At 35.3% G+C, this 22,779-nt stretch overlaps 1 protein-coding gene across 4 annotated transcripts in view; it reads left to right on the top strand.

The window, feature by feature from the left end:
- Stag1 (stromal antigen 1) overlaps window positions 1–22,779 on the top strand; it is a 277,794-nt gene that overhangs the window by 190,135 nt on the left and 64,880 nt on the right. For all 4 annotated transcript variants that reach the window (XM_051206323.1, XM_051206308.1, XM_051206316.1 and 1 more), the window contains 4 exons: window positions 5,186–5,293; window positions 13,925–14,039; window positions 19,659–19,776; window positions 20,891–20,994. In XM_051206323.1, coding sequence (XP_051062280.1) covers window positions 5,186–5,293; window positions 13,925–14,039; window positions 19,659–19,776; window positions 20,891–20,994 — 445 coding nt within the window. The remainder of the gene's footprint in view (window positions 1–5,185; window positions 5,294–13,924; window positions 14,040–19,658; window positions 19,777–20,890; window positions 20,995–22,779) is intronic.

Raw genomic sequence — 22,779 nt, 5'->3', positions numbered from 1 at the left:
GGTTCATTATGACCACAATGGTGTATATTTTTACATAGGGTAATTATTAAATATTATGTAGTTTCATTGTCATTATTGGCATTTCATATTTTCTACTTACTTATTACAGGTAAAGAAACCTTTAATTTTCTGTTGGCCTTACCTACAGCATATTAATACTCCTAAACATCTGATGTTTTCTTAACCCTTTGCTTTTACTGTGTGTAAATGATTTCAGCTTCCTAACTTTCTAATTATTATTTTCTTGCCTTGTCTTACTGCATAGCCAAGACCTTCTGCTGTATTAATACTGTACTTTATAGCAGATGTTTTTGTTTTGTTCTAAAAGGAATTTATAAATTTTTGTTACTGTGTTATATTTTTATAAATTATTTGTTGGATGTTTGTTTTATTTTTATTTGTGCCTCTGGTAACCCAGTCCAGGGCCTGTGCTCCTTATACAAGTACTAGGTCTTTAAGCTACATGGTCAGTCTAAGTATAGTTTAGTTTATGTTGAAAATTCTTCTTTAATCTGAGTGCTGTAGAATTTTCTTAATCTGTTAATTAGCCTGAATTAATATATTTGTCTAATTTAAATCAATTTTGCCCTACTTAAATAAATTGTAATTGAATATACTATGTATTGTTTTGCTTAAATACATTACAGTAGATTGCTTTTATTTTTATGTTCATATATTCAACACAATTTCAACCAAAGTAAGTTTTAATTAATAGGTAGAAACAAAAAAAAATAGGTAGTACTGGACACATAACTCATTGTAGAGTGCTTTCCGAGCAAGTACATGCCGTGGATTTCACCTACATCACCACATAAGAATAATATGAAATTTTCCAATTTAATGGAATAAAATGATTTGTTTGGTATGTGTACAATGTTTTAAACAGGTTAAACATATTTTCAACCAATACCATTTCTTATAAATACTTTCAAAGTCAAGTCTTTCATCCTGTTTTCTTGTGTTAATTGTATTGTTATTGCCATTTAATCTTATTCTACCCAGTACAGTCCAGAACTTACTGTTCTTATCTATTTAGTACTCACTATCAACTTTTCTTTTATTCTTTCTACTCCTATTCTTTTGATCCTCTGGTAACTACTTAGTTCTACTCTCAATTTCTTTTTCTGACATAACATTTTACTTTCGTGTGTGCACATGTGCCAGCTTGCACACTTCATGCAGTGCACACATAGAGGTCAGACGATTGCTTTCAGGAGCTTTTTAGCATGTGGGTTCCAGCCCCATTCTCAGTTTTATCAGACTTTGGGTTCCTTTGAGAGTTATATCTTGCAGTAATTGTCTTCCCCCACGTGGCTTCTTTCCTTCACTCCCCATGTCGCCAGGTTTCAGCTGTGTTCTCACAAATAACAGAATTTCATCCTTTTGCTCCTGTTTTTTATTTTTCAAGAATTTCAAATTATGTATTTTAATCCTATCTTTCCTCTACCCATATCCTCCAAGATCCCTCTCACACTTCCCTACCCACCTAACTGCATGTTCTTCCTTTCTTAAACACACACTCATACACATACAACACACCAAAAAACAAAAAGTGTCCAATTTGTGTTGGTTAGATACTCGTGAGCATGTGGCCTGCCTGGAGTGTAGTTGATACGTATACCCAGTGTCACTCTATTGAAGAAAGCTGATTTTTCTTCTCAAGGCAATTGTTGATTCTAACTTGGGAATGGGACTTTGTACCTGTTAGGTCTCAAACTCAGAACAAATGGCTGTTTAACATACCAAAGTGTACTCTGACTCCCAGTCTCCTTCAATCCCCTTCTGTTACTGAGTCCTGACTCCCCAGTACTTCTCACCCCACCCCCTACCTGTCTAGCCCCTGAGCTTCACTTTCTTTCTTCTCCCCATCTTCGATGGCCCAATATGACCTTAGCCATTTGGCTAAGTGTCCTCTTGGTCTCTAGATTCCGGATACTCTTCTTTGCTCCCTCTCTCTCGTCTCTTCCTCTTTTACTTCCCTCCACCCCCATCCTCTCATGGCCATGTTCAATTTGGACCATCCCAGATGCCTCTGGCTATACTCCTCGTAGCTTCAATAAACCCATACATATCTTGGAATAGTCATGTCATTTTTGTTTTTTGTGTTTTGTTTTGTTTTTTGTTTTTTTCGTTCAGTACAGACTTCCCTCCTTTGTACTGACATTTTGTCTGGCTTGAGGTTTTACAGATCTTGTGCATGTTGTCACAGACTTTGTGACTTCATATATGTATCTGCCTTGTTGTACTGGAAAATACTGTTTCCTTAAAGTAATCTACTAGTTCTGCCTCTTAAAATCTCTCCACCACCTCTTCACATACATATCTGAGATGAGGGGTGGTGGTATGAGTATGCCTCACTGAGTACTATAAAGTTGGTCATTCTCTGCTAATTCTATGCTAATTAGCATCTACTACGAGAATACACTTCTCTGATGGTATCTGAGTAATGCAATGGTCTGTGAGTTTAGCAATATGTAATTAGTAATCATTTTATTTCTGTACTGGTTTATCAGAATAATAAATAATAGTATGTTTTCCCCAGGGTCCATGACCTATCTATTCAAAGGTTCATGACCTCATTAACACTGTTGGGTATGGGCTCCATGTCATGAAAGAGAGTCTTAAATTGAATATTTTTTAAAGTGATTGTTTACTTCCATAACCTTAGTGCCACTATTTGCACCAATGGGCGTATGTTGCAGGCCAGGTATTGTAGTTCACAGGCTTCAATTAGATGGGTGATTGTATTTTTCCTCCTGTAGTATTATAGGATCTTTTAGTTCTTTGAACACTAGCCAATAGGAGGTGAAATTTCCAGTTGACTACCAGCTATATTTTTCCATGTTCTGTACCACAAGTATGTGATGTCATTGGCAGTTGCCTGTAATGTTTCTGGGGAGATCTCATTGGACACAACCCAATGTCTTTTAAAACTACTCAAGTAGGCTCAATTTTAATATCCCATATATGGCTTATAGGAAACTAACAATTCATGGATGGAGGAAGAACTCCTCACTGCCTTGTAGCCCTTGTTTTGTTTGATTTTTGTTTGGGTTTTTTGGTTTGGTTTGGTTTTGGTTTTTTGGTTTGTTTTTCTCTGCTTCCATGGACTCCTTCAGTCTTTTTGTTGTAGAATTCTTTATGGCAGATATATTTTATAGTTTTCATAGTTTTCTGAGACTTGATGTGTCTTATTGGCTTCATAAATGTTTCATGATGGGGTTAGAGAGTTGAAACCACTGCCTGCTATTCTAGGAGACCCATTTTCCATTCCTAGCACCTACATGACATCCCACAACTGTCTGTAACTCTAGTTCCAGGAGATCTGACACCCTTTGTGAGCCTCCAAATTCACCAGGTTCATATATGGCACAGACAATACATCCAGACAAAGCATCCATACCCATAAAAAATAAATAAACATATATAAAGGTTTCATTGTTCTCTAACCCTGTTTCATATTTTTTTAAAAAACAAAATCATCTGTACTCATGAAGTTTCACAGTTTCCTAATTTTATCTAGTTTAGTATTTTACTTGATAATAGGTTAAGAATCTAAATCTCTTACAGAATGTGCATGAAACGGCCTGGCTTTACTTTTCTTGACACATAGGATTACTGATAAACCAACCTAAATCACATCTTATATCCCTTTGTCAGCTCCCTTAAATATTTTTGTGCCATCTGTCAGTTCTGCTGCTTTTTGCTTTTTTCCAACAAAATCTAAACAACCTCACTCAATCTGGCCTCAAACTCCCTCCTTTTTTCTCTACCTCTGGAGTGGTAGAGTTACAAACATAAGTCTACATTTGTAGAATATTTTATTTATGCTGTTATATTTCTTAGATTGCCCCCCCCCATGTGTTACTTTTCCTGACGCTATTTTTCCATTAGGCTGATAATATATAATTTGTTTCAGGAAGCTGAGCCTGTTGCCTCTCCTTAAAATGCAGGGGCAGTACTTGTCCTGCAACCTGTCTGCCTCAGTTGTCTTTGGCCCTCAGGATATTGAATGGATAAGTGTACTTACTGAGTTCATTCTCCTAGACCTAGTGTTCCTTTCCACTGTCTATTGATAATAAGAATCCCTGTTTACAATATACCATCTGCCTCACCATAATGGAACAAGCATTGTTGGGGTGGCAGGGAGACTGTATTTAAACACTTCTTGTTTGTCTGCCAGTTTGACATTTATGGTTTTCAGCCAAGACTACAGTTTCTCCTTGGAAATGATTTAACCACAGTACTTTGCCACCAACAGCATTCTAATTTTTATTTGCTAAACTTCTGAAGAAGATCTTGGGTCCTGGAGCATCTATCGACATTTGAGAATCTATGAAATAAACTTGTAGCTCTGTTATATTGCCAGGGTCCTATGGAGACCAATAATGACATATGCAAATGTTAAACTATGGTCATATTAATCATTTAAAAATATGATAATCATCAGGAAATGAATGCTTTGTTTGGGACAAAATACTTAATGTACATTTTGACCATTTAAGAAACACAAAATTGTGAGTAAATTACTGTAATGACAGGAAAAGTGTGTTAGTAAAGTAATGCTTGGGACTGGCAAGATGACTCAGCTCATAAAGTGATTTGCCACCAAGCCTGCTGGCCTGAATTGAATCCCAGGGACACACATGGTAGAAGAAAATAACCATCTCTCACAAAGTTATTCTTTGACCAAAGGAAGCATGTGACTAGCATGCACACGGATAAATAAACAAATGTAGTATTTAAAGGAATGGCTGTATTTAGTGGGAAGACTGAAATTGTAAATAGGTGATATAATACTATTTCCTTCATACAGTTCTGGGAAGAACAGTTACCTAGCATGATTAGTTGTATGAAACAAGAACAAATACATTCCTGAAGAATATTTAAAAAAAAAAAAAAAAAAAAAAAAAAAACCTCATGCCCATTTAAAGGGCTTGCTTAGTTGTTCTAATACATATTCTGAGGTATTGACTATCAACATGAAAAAATGTGGAAAATATTCTTATATCTGGATTTTCTGAATTTTATATAATGAATACATTTACAGTTCATGGGAAATAATACTTTGAAAGTAAGAGAAAAGAAATCTGTGTTTTTAGCTTTTATAGTCAGTTTACAAAAATTAGATGAGGGGTTGCCTGAATGAAAATTCCTGTAGTTCTGATGTTACCTTTCATTTCAGTGGGAGTGAAGAAGCTCTTTCCAATGAAGACTGTGAAAACGTTTACCACTTGGTGTATTCAGCACATCGCCCCGTAGCTGTGGCAGCTGGAGAATTCCTTCACAAAAAGTGAGTCAGTTACCTTGCAAACAGTTTCTGCTTTTGTAAAAACATGCTGAAGAGAATTGAAAGCACTCAGGTAGTGAGAGAGAACAGCAGTGACTCAACAGGACTAAAGATGGCCTCTTCGCTTGCTCACTCCCTTGGCTTTGCGCCCTGTGCCTGTGTCACGGGTCGTCTCTGGGAGAGTGGAAACACTTGCATCGTATTCCTCTTCCGTGCAATCTGAAATGTGGTTCTCAGCTGGGTATGGGGAGACTTGTAAAGTTTATTAAGGTTTGTTTCTTTTCAATATCTCAGCTCATATCTTTGCTACACATATTGTCTAGTCACAAAATTGTATCTCCTTGCGAATGTCTCCCACCTTTTCATAACGTCTTTTCCATTCTTTCCTTTGGAATCATTAATATAATATATTATGTAGTGATTCTGAGAGTTGTATATATGTATATGTTACAGTTAATACTATTAAGTTCCTTCTAAATTTTGACTGAATATAGCACTTAAATAGAATGAAATTCAGTTTGTTTGTGGATTATATATAACCTATATATAGTTAATATAATCTATCATATATATATATAAGAGATCATATACAGATACATATACAGAGATCATAAGCTACATAATATAAGTTAGAGATAGAACATTTATTGTATGGCTATATTTACTATATTATAATACTGAGTTTAAAATAATTGCTAGAAATTTTAATTGGAATATTTTACATGAATATTCAGAATATGGAGCCTTAACTATGTGTTATTTATTTGTGAAAATCAGACCAATTCCTGTGCAAATTATGAAAGCTTTTTCTATTAATGCTTTCAAACTCCTTTTTTAGAAAAAATTCACAGCTGGGCAGTGGTGGCACATGCCTTTAATCCTAACACTCAGGAGGCATAGGCAGGCAGATCTCTGAGTTTAAGGCCAGTCTGTCTACAGAGCAAGTTAAAGAACAGCCAGGGCAATTACACAGAGAAACCTTGTCTCAAAAAAAAATAAAAATAAAAATTCACATTTCAGTAACTTTATATTTTATGACCCATTTTATCACTCTTCTACCATTTATATAATAGATCTCTAAAGTCCTAATAAGCAAGTTGTGATACAGCCATGAAATTTTCATGATTAATTTTTGGTATGCACACATAGTCCCAGCTCTTCAGGGGGTTGAGACAAGAAAAGAATTGCTTGAATCCAAGAATTGAAGGCTACCCTAGGCCACATAGCAAAAAGCAATTTCAAAAAATAAAATAGGCACATAGTACATGCAGTCTTATAGTATATAAATACCAGTCAGCAAGAATCATCAAAAATAGTTAGATGTATCTAAAATGAATATTTAATCTCACCAAAAATTGTACATTTTTTAATGTTTGAGATTATAATATAATCTCTCCTTTCTTCTCTCCAAATCATTACATGTACCTCTCTCTTCTTGCTTTCTTTGAAACTAATGGCTTTTTTCATTACTGTTTTTAAATGCTTATGTGTGTATTTAGGAAATATATGTGTGTGTGTGTGTGTGTGTGTGTGTGTGTGTGTGTACATACACACACACTCACTGAGCTGATTGTATCATATTTTATATATGTATGTATGTGTATATATAATATAAACAGCTCAATCTGAATAGCGTTGTTCATGTGTGTTTTTAGGACTGACCATCAGATGTTGAATAACCAGTTATGTTCTCATCTCTGGGAAAGACTATTTCTACCACACTCGATATTCCTGTAGTTCTTTGTAGAGTTGAGGCCTTGTGGCCTTTCCTTTGTCCATTTTGGCTTCTCTATTGTTGTTGTGCTTGTTCATGTCATGTTTAGGCAGTCATGCTGGTAAGACATTTATGAATGTGTATTCTGATATTAATAGGAGTCAGGGTCCCTCATCCTCTGGCTCTTACAATCATTCTACCTTCTTTCACATCCCCTGAGCCCTTAGGTGGTAGATGTACTCATTGGGATTGGACTCCACAGCTCTATTTTGATAGGTTGTGGCTTGTTGTGATGTTCTCTGTCTGTTACAAAGAGAGGTTTCCTTGATGGAGATGTAGGACTACATTTCTTTGGGATATAAGAACATGTAATTAGAATGTATATAGTTAGAGATTGTGCTAGTTTAATAAACTAAGTAGTAGTTGTACAGTCTGCTCCAAGAATCATGACTTCCTAGTCCTGAGTAGTTACTTAGTGTCACCATGGTTTCCCCCTTGTTGATGGGGTTTCTTAAGTCCAATTAGAGATCTGTTGGTTACTGCCAAGGTTTAAGTGCTATTACTGCACCCTTAGAGTTATATAACTTGCCATGCCAATTGTGATTTACGGGCATCATTGGCTGCCTCCCTCTACTGGAAACTGATATGGTGTTTTCTGGTATCTTGAAAGCTAGTCCTCAGAGAAGAGGCATTTGAGTCCGTTCCAGTCCAGTGGTCTCTGGACCCTGTTTATGAAGGGCATAGTGTCTTCACAACAATAAGAACTTACCTTCCATCTCTTACTGGCACCCAGGGGTAATACTAATAGCCTGTATGTCTTAGCAGTCCCTTGAACAACCTTGACTAACAACAACAGCAAAAACAGGTCTTCTTGTGCCTCTTGGGAATTTTTTTTTTTTGCCTTGGCTCTTGGAGGCAGTGTTGTAAAAAATTCATCTAAAGTATGTATGTATATTAATGCACATGCTTAAATTATTATAAGGTTTTGTTATTTGTTAAGAGTTAATGGTATAATTCCTTATGACAGTTTCAGACATCCTTGCTGTTATCTTAACTCTCCCTCCTTTTTCTGTATTTATATTCTTCCCCTCTCCTTTTGTTCCCATTTCCCCTAACAGATCACTTTCTGTTACTCCTTCATCCCCTACTCCAGCACTGGTCCCTTTTTATGTTCTGACTGGGGTGAGATGAAGATCAAAATGGTTGTGATTTGCATTGTGTATTTCCCTAACTTCTAGAGATGGTGAACTGTTTTTTTTTTTTTTCATAATTTTTTTTCTTCTTTTTGGAATATTCTCTACTCAGATCCTAGGCCAGTTTTTTTAGATGGATTTTTTTTTTCTGGGTTTGTTGTTGTTGTTTTTAGTTCTTTATGTGTTCTAGATATTAATCTTCTGCCAGATACGTAGCTGGCAAAGATTTACTCTCTATGGGTTTCCTCTTCACCCAGTAGATTGTTTTTTTTTTTTTTTTTTTTTTTTTTTAATGTGTGCAAAGGATTTTTAGTTTTATGAAGTCCCACTGGTCAGTTGCTAACCTAATTTTAGGGCAAATAGAGCCCTATTCAGAAAGTCTTCTGTAGGGCACTGCCTGTGTTTTCTTCTATCTATTTCAGACTTTCAGGTTTCACATTTAGGTCTTTGATCCATTTGGAGTTAGTTTTTATGCACAGTGATAAATATATTTAGTCTAATTTCATTTTCCTGCAGGCGTGCATCCATTTTTCACAGCACCATTTGTTGAAGTTGTTTTCTTTCCTCTAGCTTGCATTTTCATCAGCTTTGTCAAATATTAATTAGCTGAACTTATGTATACTCCATGCCTGGGTCTTACATTTTGTTCCATTGATCTATATGTCTGTTTCTGTAACAGTACTATAGTGTTTTATTACTATGGCTCTGTAATATATCTTTGGTCATCTCTCTTTGCTCAGAAATATTTTGGTTATCTGGGGTCTTCTTACAGAGCAGTTATTTTTTCTATTTCTTAAAGAATGAAATGGGAATTTTGATTGGGAGAGCATTGAATCTAAGAATAGCTTTTGATAAAACGGTCATTTTCACAATATTAATTCTAATAATCCATGAGTGAAAGATAGCTTTCCATTTTGTAGTGTCTTCATCTCTTCAGAGGTTTAAAGTTTTCAGTGGAGAGATCTTTTGCTTCCTTTGTTTGGTTTATGCTGGATATTTTATTTTCTTTGAGGCTATTGTGAATGGGAGCATATCTATGATCTCCATTGCTGAGTGTTTGTTCAAGTTGACTCTCTATAATGCCACATTGCTGAATTTATTGTTTCTAGAAGTTCTCTAGCAGAATTTTTGGCATCTCTAATGTATCGTAGCATATCCTCTGCAAACAGGAGTAGCTTGACCTTTTTCCTGCTTGTGTCACTTTAATTTCCTTCTCTTCCCTTGTTGCTCCAGCAATAAGTACTTTGAGCACAATGGAAATGGAGTGAGAATAGTAGTCATTTCTGTCCCAACTCCAGACTTCAGTGGGTTGCTTCACCCATTTCTCCATTTAGGATGATATTGAATTGTGGTTTTTGTGTATGTATGTGTGTGTCTGTGTGTCTTATGTTGAAGTATGTCCCCTCTAGGGCTGCATTTTCTAGGACTTTACCATGAAGGCAAGTTCATATTTGTCAGACTTTTTTTATCTGTTGAGATGATCATGTGATTTTTGTCTTTAAGTCCATTTATGTGGTTTATTTCATTTATTGGTGATGGTAGATAATCCTTTTTGTGTGTGTCTGTATTTTGTTTGTAGTTGTTTTATTGCGTTTTTTTTTTTTTTTTTTTTAGTCTGTATTTATCAAGGATATTGGCCTGTAGTTTTCTTCTTTGTTCTTGTGTCTTTACCTGGTTTGGGTATTAGAGTGGTACTGGCTTCATAGAAGGAATTTAGGAGCCAGACAGCCTGCCTCCTGCCTTCTTCCCACCCTTTAAGAATTGACTAAAATTTCAAAAGTGTGGTAGAATTCTGTGGGTCCATCTGACTTCGGACTTTTGTTAGCTGGAAGGCCTACTGATATTATTTCAATCTCCTCATTTGTTATGGGTCTGTTTAGATTGTTGACTTCCTGGTTTAATTTTAGTGGTTTGGCAGAATCTAGGAATGCCTCAATTTTCCAGGTTTGTGGAATCTAGGTTTTTAAAACAGTCCCATATAATAATCTGAATTTCTTTGATGTCTGATCTAATGTTTTCCTGTCATTTCATCTAGGTCCTTTCTTTGTTTAGTTGGGCTAAGGGTCTGTCTACCTTACTTATTTTCTCAAACAACGAGCTGCTGCATTCATTGATTCCTTCTGGGGTTTTTTTCTTTGTTTCTATTTCATTGATTTCTGCTCTGTTTTTCTTTATTATTATTTCTTGTTGCTGACTGAATTTGGATATGTGTTGCTCTTGTTTGCTCCAAATTAGCTGAATCATAAATCATTTATTTGTGCACTTTCTGATTTTTTTTTTTTTTTTTTTTTTTTTTTTTTTTTTTTGGTACTTAAAGCTATACATTTCCCTTGTAGGGCTATTTTCAAGTGTCTCCTAGAGGTTTTATTTTCATTTTCATTAAGTTCAGTTTTTATTTCTTGATTTATTTCACTCATTCGTTATTTAGTAATTAACTCCATGAATTTGTTTGTTTACTTGAGGTCTGCTTACTGTCAATTTTAAGTTTTATTGTATTATAGTCAGATAGATAGAAATAGATAGAAGGAGTGATTTCAATCTTTTTTATTTTTCGATCATTCCATGTTGTACTATATTTTAGAGTACCTCCCGTGTGCTGCTCAGAAGAATGTGTTTTCTTTGCTGTTTGAATAGAATATTCTGTAGATATCTGCTAAGCTCATTGGGTGTATGCTGTCAATAAATTCTAGTGTTTCTCTACTTTTTGTTCAGATGACCTACCTGTCTATTGGAGAAAGTGGGGTATTGAAATTGTCTAATATTAACTGCTTGATTTTAATCTGTGCCTTTAAATCCATTAGTACTTGTTTTTATGAAATTGGGTACCCTAGAGTTTGGTGCCTATATGTTTAGGATAGTAATGTTTTTGTTAACTGTTCCATTGATAAGATTGAATGAAATGTCCCCCTTTATCTCTCCTGATTAAATTTAGTTTGAAGTCTTTTTTTGTCAGATATTAGGAGCCTGACACCTGCTTGCTTTCTGGTCCCATTTGATTGGAGTGCTTTTGTCCATTCTTTTACTCTAAGTAGATTCCTGTCTTTAAAGCTGTTTTTCTTGTATGTAGGTGGATTTTGTTTCTTGATTCTTTCAGTCAGCCTCTGTATTTTGAGTGGAGAGTTTAGTCCTTTTTTGTTTAAAGACATTGAAATGTGTGTGCAAATTGTGGTCATCGTGTTGTTGATTTGTGTTAGTGGTGTTTGTATCCTTAGTACTACCTTGTTTTTAAATAATTCTTTCCACAGTCTCTCTACTATACTCATTCCTCTCTTCAATACAATGTATTGCTTCTTGTATTTTCTTTGGATTTGGCTTGTCGGATATAAATTGATTTAGGCTGTTTATATCTTGAAAAGTCTTTATCCTTCAACAATGGCAGATAGTTTTGCTAGGTTTATTAGTTTAGGTTGGCTTTCATAGCCTTTACTTCTTGGAATACCTTACTCCAGGCTTTCCTGGCTTTCAAATTTTCTATTGAGAAATCAGCTTTTATTCTGATGGATTTGTGTGTGTGTGTGTGTGTGTGTGTGTGTGTGTGTGTGTGTGTGTGTGTGTGTTGTGGGAGTTTTTGTTTGTTTCTCTTGTAGCTTTCAATCCACTCTGTTATGTATTTTTAGTGTGATAAGCTCTAGGGATTTTCTCTTTTGGAATTATCTGTTTGGTGTTTATTGTGCTTGTATCTCTGTGGATGTGTCTTTCCTTAGTTTAGAGCTGTTTTCTTCTATGATTTTGGGATTATTCTTCATCTACTTCTAAGACAAAGATTTTGCTTGTTTGTTTGTTTGTTTTATGGTATCTTGTATATCCTGTATGTTCCTCTTCTGTGTTTTTGTTTTTGCTTTTTTTTTTTTCCCATATTCCTTGCTCAGGTGATCTTTATCCTACTTTTATTTTCAAGTCCTGATAGTCTTATCTTCTGCTTGATTCATTCTACCTGTAAAACTTTCCTGTGAGTTTTCTAGTTGAGTTACAGGCATTCTTTTATTCCAATTCAGTATGTCTATCTCCTTATTGAATTCCATTCTCATGTCTTGGATTGTTTTAGTCATTAACTTCTTGAATTATATTGTAATGAAGTTTATAATTGTTCTCTTAAATTGTGGGTCCTGGGGTTCAGCTCAGAAATTCTCATTGACCAGTATTTCTGCAGGAATGGTAGATTTGAGAGAGAAGATACTGGTTTGACTTTTATATTGTTGCTGTTTAGGGAATAAAGTCTGTACTTGTGATCTTTTATTTAGTTTTTAGTCTGGTGTGGACAGATCAGGTCAGAGCAGAAGAGAGAATGTGAAACAGGCTGCCCTAGAGGTTGGAAATGTCTTGGACATTCAGGCGGACAGAGGGATTTGGCTGATGTATTAGGATGTGCTTACTAGTCTAAGCTTAGAATATGGGAGTAGATCTGGCTGTGTAGAAATGTTTGACATGGCATGGCAGGGCCTGTGGTTTGGAGAAAATGTAGGAAGGGTCCAGGCAGAAACCTAGAGATGATTTATAGTGAAGGTAAGAAAAGCCAAGCTAAGTGGATATGGGACCTGGTCTTGATCTGTCTAGTTGTGCAGAAAGCATGAGCAGGGAAATCAAGAAGACCAGCCCTGTGGGAGGTCTCAAAATTCTACATTTTAACATTATAAATTTTATTATATGTTATGTGTTTGTCTTTATTTCCTTATTTTTTTGTAAAATATCTGAGATATTTATTTCCATCCACTAGAGCAGTGGTTCTTAACCTTCCTAATACTATGACTTTTTAATACAGTTCCTCATGTTATGATGACCCCCAATCGTAGATTATTTTCATTGCTACTCTATAACTGAAATCTTGTTACTGTAATTGTGATGTAAATATCTGCTATGCAGAATATCTGATATATGGATCTCTGTGAGTCATTCAACCCCACACACACAAAGGGCCTCAACTCACAGGTTGAGAACTACTGCACTAGAATAAAATTCCTCCCAATGATCAATTTCATGTTCATTTCTATATCCCTTGGGCTTAAAGCACCTACTAAAAATAAGAGCACTTTGCTTTATTAGAATAAATCTACATAGCACATTTAAAACTTGCAATTCCTTCTTACTTGTATTTAGAAGTTTTGTTATTGAAAGAAAATTTTTATGGATATAATATTAATATAACTTTATTATGAATGGTTGGGCTTAAGAATACTGTTTCTAAATAATGGGTATAACCATAGAAGAGCACAAGAGGCATAAATATTAAAATGAAGATTTTTTTTGAGTATTGTTTAACATTTTGTTAAATGTATTTATGACTGAAATAAATATTTAAGAAACTATTTTTATCTAAATGTATAATTATTTTACTCTACTATCAATCATAGAATAATAATAGTGCTTACATCTTTAATAAATATTTAAGTGTTTACTATTCATCTCTAAAAACATTTGCTCTTGTTGAACTTGTGTCAGATATTTCTAATCTGACCATCTGTGACCTTTGTAAAGATGTCATTTAAGAGCCAAGTAGGGTACCACATGACTGAAGGTGCAACACTAGAAAAATTGAGGTTGAAACATCAAGAATAGAAGGGCAAGCTAGGTTACACCCTGTTTCAAAAAATAAAATGACATGAGTTGTGTTGAATTAGGTTGATAATCTTTGTCATGCTTTTTTTAACAATAAATTATTTGTGTTTTGAAAAAATATTGAAATGTATATTCATGTGAGTTGTATTGTTCCCTCCTCCCCCCGCCCCCCAGGCTGTTTAGCAGACATGACCCACAAGCAGAGGAAGCATTAGCAAAGAGGAGAGGAAGGAATAGTCCAAATGGGAACCTCATTAGGATGCTTGTTCTTTTCTTTCTTGAAAGTGAGGTAAGAAAGGTTTTAGTTTACTCTTCTTTCCTTCTGATATTTGATTCATTGTAAGCAGTTGGAGTTCACTTCAGTCATGAAAACAAGCATTTTTTCTTGTAAAGTTGCCTTTATGAATTCTTCATACTTTGCTTTTTGTAAGAAATTCTGAATATACATGTAGGGGGTGTATCAACACTGAATGTAGATGAATAAGTTTAAAGTTTTACACTGTTTCAGAATGCCAGTCCTACATATATTTTTAAGTTTTTTATGTTGAATTTCTCTCTTTTAAATTATTTTGATAAACAGTTTTAAGGGCTTGGAGGTTCAGTTTTGTGGTGGTATTTTGCCACAAGGCCCTGTGTTAAATTCCCTGTATCAAGAACAAAAGTTATGAACATTGTTGAACTATTAGTTTCGCTAGATTGAAGATCACATATTTACATTCTATTTAGTATAGTCACTTATCACTTGTTAAATTTTATATTTAGCATTCACAACATATCTGGTTTTGAAGACAGTTTCATTTGTTCACTATAGTGTCCTTTGATAATTTAATCAGCATTTCCTACACTGGCATGATATTGATTAAAGGATAACCTAATCAAAAGGAAGCCCTGACTGAATAAACTTTAGTTTAGAAATGAATGAAAATAGAAGTCAAGGCAGACATGGTGGCACAAACTTAATCCAGATTAAATGAGACTAAATGTGTTCAGCAGATCATAAATTAAGGCCTGACTAGGATACAGTTTGAATTCAAGGCCAGCCTGTACTATTTTGACCCTATCTCAGAATTTTGAAAAGAGAGCTAGGGATGTATTCAGCTTAGTGATAAGACTCTTCCTCGCATGTGACAGGCATTAATTCAATACCTCAAGAAGCAGGGTGGGTGTTAAAAATTAAAACTCTATTTTATTTGGAAAGTAGAAAATGTCAGAGAAAAAGAGAAACCTAACAGATTTCTACCATTGCAACTACTCTGTAAAAATGAAAAAGAGAAGAATAGTAAAAACTAAAATGAAAAAGTATGAGGTAGATAAATTGGCTGAAGGCTATTAGAACAAAGCAAAAAGTTGCTGCATTCAGATTTTTCTGTCCTGCCTGCCAGCTCCCAAATAACCACACAGAGACTTCTTATTAATTATGAAAGCTCAGCCAGTGGGGCTTGATTCTAGCTCTGATAATTTAAATTAGAATCTATGTGCTTATTTGAAGCTCTGTTACTTTTACTTTTAAAGTCCATGCTGCTTGTTCTACATCCCTGGTGTCTCCTGATGACTTTGATCTCTCTGCCCTAAAATCCTGCCTAGCTATCGGCATTCAGCTTTTTGTCAAACCAGAATGACACATGTTCACAGTATACAGAAATATTATTCCATAAAAAAGTTGTCACTATTTCTTCAACTAAGATTAAATAAAGAGCCCAGCAGTGGTGGTGCATTCCTTTAATCCCAACACTCAGGGGTCAGTATCTGTTAGAGCTCTGTGTTTTTGAGGCCAGCCTGGTCTACAGATTGAGTTTCAGGACAACTAGGGCTACACATAGAAATTCTGTCTCGAAAAACAAAATAAAAGAGCCAGAACAAAATCGGCAGAGGAGTTGCAATTCATATATGTTAAGAATGGTGTCTTACATATGCCTAGGAATCACTGGGGTATCTTATTAATAACATGCCAGTTCTGAACCTCTATAGTGGGACCTTACATTATTATGCAAGTTCCAGGACAGCCAGAGCTGTTAACACAGAGAACCCTATCTCTAAACACCCACCCCCAGGAATAAAGAATTGAAATATGTCATCAACTCCTTCATCAAAACCCTCCAGATAAATTAGTTAAGTTGAAAGAGACATTACCACTTTCCAGAAAGATGAGAACTGTTAAAGCAATAAAATATAAATGAGAAAAGAGTAACACAACCCTTTAACACTAAATAACTGGCATCCTCGTGAGCAAACTAGAACATTCCTTTATTAATTAAGACTTTACTCAAAGAATTCTAAGATACACTAAGGATCAGAACATCAGAGGATGGTGAATATATAACATATGTAGCAATTGATTGGTGAGCCTGTTTATCACTTTAGAACTGCTAGTCCAGGGCATTTAGGGTTTGTGCATTGTGTCTTAGACACTAAGTAGATGCTCCAGTAATTTATGTCCACCAGGAGGGACAGAGAACCATTTATTTATAAGTGTGTCTCACTGACAGAAACTCTGATTACAGGTTATCTCTTTCCATTTTCCTTGTCAACCAGGGATGCCAGGGTTTTGAAACTAAGCTTGCTGACATGAAGTAACAAACAAGAGTATCTGAAACTTGAAAATGAAACCTAAAGATAGCATATTGATGAAAAAACATAATTCATATCCCTAAGGCATAAGAAAAGAATTTTATGAAAGAGGAAGAGAGCTTAAATTAGAATTCAAACATTTAAGAAGCAAAAATTCAAGTCTGAGAAAAATAGAAGAGTCAGCAAGTACAAATTTATGGTTTTCCTGTAGTGTCTAGCATGAACTCTGTAGAGAATGGGACACTGGAGTTATCAGAGGATACATTTTCTAACTATGAACTATGCATTGCAAATCATTGAGAATATTTTCTAGAAAAATGAAATGTGAATACAGTAAAAGAAAAAACAGGAATGCAGGAAGCTTTGGTAACTAAGTCCAAAATTTTGTGGCTAAGCTTAAAAAGTATGACTGGTACTTAATGTAATTTTTTAAATTCTTAAGCTGTAGAAGTATAATGTTCTAATTAAATAAAGAAGTAAAATATGTAGCAAGCCTGAAAGTAGAAAAAATACATCAAAAGATAAAATTGAATGAAAAATAAAATGGTTAGACCTATTTGGAGGAATCATGGTGAGAAGGAACCCATTACACCATCACCCTGGCTAGGTTCTCTAGCTGCCATTGCCTCCCTGCTCTTGCCTCTGGCGCATATTAGATCCAGAATCATGACTAATTTCAAGTACTTCACAACCAATTAAAAAGAGAGAAACCCTTGAATTAAAAGCCAAATTCAGCTGGGCATAGAGGCACATACTTTTTATCTCAGCACTTGCGAGGAAGAGGCAGATGCAGACAAATCTCTAGAGTTCAAGGCCAGCCTGGTCTACCTAGTGAGTTCCAGGACAGCCAGAAATACAGAGCTCCCCCACTCCCCTTCCCAAAGCCAAACTCTTAAGAAAGGAGAAAAGAAGCTGTGAAGAAAGTGAATGTTATTCTGACTGTCAGGAAGATGTTAGCTTTTCTCTCTTCCAGATACAGTGTATCTAGACTACAGCCTGGATCAAAGAGGCTTGGGTACTTTTGTTTAATGAACTATGCCAAGAGTCATGCAGACATGACTGTCATGGCTGTCAACAGATTTGTGAAGATCCAGGTCCTGTGATTTGAGCCTTGACATCCAGAAGAACAAGATTACAGAACATGTCTGTGAATCCCTCCATAAGGGCTTGAAAGATAAAGATCCCTATGTTCAGAAGATGACAGCAGTCTGTGTGTCAAAATTCTGTGCTTTCAATGGGCAAATGGAAAATCAGGCATTTCTGTATTCTCTATGGGATCTCATAGCAGACTCAAATCCAGTGATGACGATTATTACTGTAGAAGCATGTCTGAGATCAGTGAGTCTTAGGCGGTCAGCAACTTAGTCACTCTAAAACAACAGTTACCTATAAGTTCTCACTCCCTTGAATGAATGCACTGAATGAAACCAGATTTTCATACTAGACAGGCTATCAAATTACAGCCCTAAAGATGACCTGGAAAATCAGTATCTGTGAGGAAGTAACTCTTGGACAACCATGCCAACTCAGCAGTGGTACTTTGAGCATTATACATCCTAAAGAAATTTCTGGAGTTGTCACCCAAAGACTCCAACTACTATACTATACTACTGAAGGAAGTATTCTTCCCACTTGTCATTGTGCTGCCTGGAGTGCCGGAATAGTGCCTTGAAGAATAACAACTTAATTTTCCAGAACTCCTGAATGTTGAAGAGAAAAAGTGGGGGAGGGGTGTTTATTTTTGTGAAGTCCAAGGCTCCTATGTTAAAATAGAGAATTTGAATGCCCTGATTCTTCTTATATCTCAAATAAACATTGCTCAGGTTCTGGCAGAGCTGAAGGAATATATAGCTGAGGTAGCTGTTGATTCTTTTCCAATGTTGTGGAGGCTATTGGACAATATTGACACCAAAATGAAACAATAATCAGAGGACCTGAGTGAGAACATTACTTGATCTAATTCAGACCAAAGTAAATTAAGTTGTTCAAGGGGCAGATGTCATCAGGAATGTATTCTGCAAATACCACGAGAATGAGAGTATCATTGCCATTCTCTATGAGAACTTAAGACTCCATGGATTAGCCCACTTCTTAAGCAGCCATGAATTATATAGGCTGAAAGAATCAATAATGCACATTGAGTTACTAGAGAGCTACCTGTTGGTAACAGTCAATGTGGAAAGATGTTCCACACTTTAAGGAATACCACTACCGATGAGGGAACAAGTTACAAGCATATATAACAAATAGCAGTTAAGGATTGGAAATGTAGCTTAGGAATCTTGCCTACTATGCAGGATGCCCTGGGTTCAATTCCCAGCATTAAAATAATATTTACTCTTTGTGTATGCTTTTCTACTTGGATTTATTTTTTAGACTTCTCTTCGGTGAATTTAAGAACTCAAAATGAGTTGTGATCTATAATTTATAAAATATAAAATTGCAAGTATTGGTTAGCTGGATATCATTAACCTCAAAAGTTTAAGATCTTTCATACAAAGGTACAAAAGTATTAATACTGTCATTATTATTATCATCTGGACCAATGCCAGCATCTTTGCATGTCTACCTGAAGAGCTTCTTTTTAAGAGTGTATTCTTTAAGATCTAATGACTTGCTGTGGGAGAGAATTTAACTTGAAGTGTAGATAAGGAGCTTACGAATTTGTGTGTGTGTGTGTGTGTGTGTGTGTGTGTGTGTGTGTGTGAGAGAGAGAGAGAGAGAGAGAGAATTTAGTTTTCAGAGAAAGAGAGTCATGACCATAGAAAATAGTGAGATGAGAGGTACATTGAGGCAAAAACAAATGAGAATAGGAGGAAGGAAAATGAGAATAACTTAAAATTTTTACCTTAACTAAGATGACAAGATGTACCAATATTTCAGAGGGAATTCTGGGAGAAAAATTAATTTCCTTTTTAAACAGAAAAACAGAGGCCTGGGGGGGGTAGTAAAATACTTTCCACTTAAACATGAAAAGTGGAGAATCATTGCACGCTCAGGATCCAGGTAGCCTGGCCTGTGCAACAGGGAAAAAGATGCCGTCTCTAGCAAGGTGAATGGTGAGGTCTGGCATCCCAAGTCCTGTGACCTCTACAGGTATGCCATATACACATAATAGGGTTTTGTTTTGTTTTGTTTGTTTGGTTTGGTTTGGGTTTTTTTTTTTTTTTTTTTTTTTTTTTTTTTTTTGGTTTTTTTTTTGTTTGTTTGTTTGTTTTGTTTTTTTTTGTTTGTTTTTTTTCTATTCTTGTTTTGAATGGTTCTTAGAACTTTTGAGACCAAATTATTAGTGGTTCTTTTATTAAATGTTCTTTGGTCACATTCAATTTGTTAATTTTAGTTACATGAACATGCAGCCTACCTGGTGGACAGTTTATGGGAGAGTTCTCAAGAACTGTTGAAAGACTGGGAATGTATGACAGAGTTGCTATTAGAAGAACCTGTTCAAGGAGAAGAAGGTATAGTATTTTGACAAGTCTATTTTCATTTTGTTTTGTTTCCATTGATAAATATAACATCTTCTGTGTAAACATGCCATGTGTCTTTTTAAATGGAACAACTTAATTCCCACAGTAGTAAGAATTTCTCATTTACACCTTTCCATATTACCACAACTAATACGATGCACAAGGTGTTTCCAAAGTCTATGTGTTCTGTAATATTTAAGTCTTCTATTTGCTGACTTCAGACACAAAATATGCTTAATTTTTTCAAAAGTGGATCTTTTTTGTTGTGTTATCTAGGGAGCCTGGGAAAGGCTTTGAAATAAAAAACTATTCTCTCCTCCTCTCTTCCTTGTATTTGTTTGTTTTCCTTTTGTGTTTATTTTTCTCAGTTCAGAGGCTTGAGCTCAAGATGCCCTTTGACACATTATTTCCTTTTTTGACAAATTTCTCTTTTAGAAATATATCACACATAAATATATATGTATTAGTGATGACTTTAGTTCAGCACTGTCATGATATCATGGTTAGATTATAAGCCCATTTTATTTTTTAATTTATAAATTATAAGTTAAAATATCTGTATTTGAGCTGGGTGTGGAGGCACACAACTATAATCCCAGCACTCAGGAGGCAGAGGCAGACAGATCTCCGAGTTTTAAGTCCAGCCTGATCTACAGAGTGAGTTCTAAGACAGCTAGTGCTGTTTACATAGAGAAACCCTGTCTCCAAAAAAAAAGTATATATTGACTAAAAATAAGCTAAAATGTGTTATTAACCTTTTAAGTATATGACCATAATTTTTATTGAAAAATAAAGAATTTTTTTTAAGATTTGAAATTACGTAAGAAAAATACAGTAAAGTTTTAGCATTGCCTTACTCAAAAGTAAGGAATTAAAAGAAACAAGATACAAGAAAAGACAAGAGTGCTTATTTTATATGCTTTGTTTATTGGTTTTGTTTGGTTAATGATAGACACTTATTACTAAAGTGGGGAGTGTCAAAATTAGAGTCCTCCTTAATTTTACCTAATAAGTAATGCATTTTTGCAGTTTTTAATAAATCATTGTGTTCATTTCAGGATATGATTATGAAGCCATACATACTCACATGTTTTGTTCATTTCAGCAATGTCTGACCGTCAAGAGAGTGCTCTTATAGAGCTGATGGTTTGTACAATTCGCCAAGCAGCTGAGGCACATCCTCCAGTGGGAAGGGGTACCGGCAAGAGAGTAAGTTTTCAGTCAGAACAAAGACTTCAGCAGACTTATAAACTGTAGTTAACTATAGAAACTATTTTGACACTTTACTGGTGTTTGTATCCCTAAACATAGGATTTTGTACACATGATACATGCATGCCATGTGTCTTACCTGCTTGATCTAAGTTCTAGAAATATCTTTCCCTCATATTTCCCTAGTATCTATTCCTGCTTCTATTATGGTATTTTAACAGTATAATTAAAAATGCAGGATGTTAGAGAAATGACTCATTGATCACTGGCTGCTTTTCCAGAAAACCCATTTGATTCCTAACATCCACTGCTCATAGCTGTTTGTAACTCTAGTCCCCAGGCATTTGATGCCTTCTGGTCTTCAAGGACACCAATCATGCATATGCTACACTAACATACATGCAGGCAAAACAGCCATACACATAAAATAATATTAACATTTATTTATTTAATTTTTGATGCAGGATCTCTATATTATGTACCTCTGGGTATCCTGAAACTCACTATGTAGACTTAGTTGGCCCGAACTTACAGAGATCTTCCGGCCTCTAACTCCCTTTAATCCCTGTAAAGGCATGCACCACCATGCCTGGCCAATAATTTTGTTGTAAGTACATAAGGACTCAAGAGGCAAACTGCATCATTTGTGACCTCGTCTACTTAGCAGCTGGTTGTCTTTGGGTAGATGAAGATTTGTGTATCTGTAGTCTCCTTATCAGTAATAAGTGGCTAATAATACACTTAGCAAGTGTTTAATAAGTTTTGTTGTATACACTAGTGTAGAAATCTTCTCTTATACATAAAACATAGCAAATCCTTTTGCAATAACAAGTATAAAACTAAAAATGTGTCGAAAATATCAACCTTATAACATTAGTGGGCATGGAAAAGCGTTATTGTTATCCTATCCCTCACTCTGGATATTAAAATGGGGCTTGGACAACAGCCAAGACCATATCTATGAGACCCTCCCTTAACTTTTAAAAAAGGATACAGTTACAGGTAAAAGCAGCAAGCACTTTTTTGTAGCACCCACCCCAGGTTTACAACACATAACCAATACCTCCCCCCATTTGCTGACAAACTGTATAATTTTAATAGAGTGGTGATGATTGCAAAAACAAGCAAATTTTTTGTTAGAATGGATTAAATATAGACAAATGGTAAAAGTTATTGCTTTGTTAATTCAAATGGCAGGCACACTTGGTAGAAATATACAGGGAAAACACAATTTTGATAATTGGAGGTAGTAATCCAAAAAACAACAAAGGGGAGGTTTCCTCTGTGTGTGTGTGTGTGTGTGTGTGTGTGTGTGTATGCTTTCATATAGTCACTGGAAGTATGTTCTCCAATGACCTACTGATTTGCTTCCTCCAACTAGACCCCACTTTCTGTCTAGAAGTCCAATGTGCTATCCATTGCGCCACAGAGCCAGGCTAGACCCCACTTTCTAAAGTTTTTAGAAACTTTATCATCTCCAAATAGTCACAACAGCTGGGAAACTTGTTATCACTACATGAGCTTTGGAGGGAGACATTTAAAATACAAACCACTTGGTTATAGAGAAAACATTGAACATGAACATTAGTAAATACATATTGAATAACTGAGGTAAATTTTTGAAAAAATAAATGAGAAAACAGTTCCCCATAAATATGTAGAACATCGAATGAAACAGTTCATGTAATAAAAATTCCAAAGAGGAAAAATATTTAAATTTCTCAGTGGTTGGTTGTAACCTGAGTCTCACTTTGTATCCCTGGCTGGCCTTGAACTCACAGAG

Source organism: Phodopus roborovskii, unplaced genomic scaffold (assembly GCF_943737965.1).
Source record: "Phodopus roborovskii unplaced genomic scaffold, PHOROB, whole genome shotgun sequence".
NCBI classification, from domain to species: Eukaryota; Metazoa; Chordata; class Mammalia; order Rodentia; family Cricetidae; genus Phodopus; species Phodopus roborovskii.
Note: the sequence above shows the minus strand (reverse complement) of the source record. Positions and strands in the feature narration are given on the sequence as shown.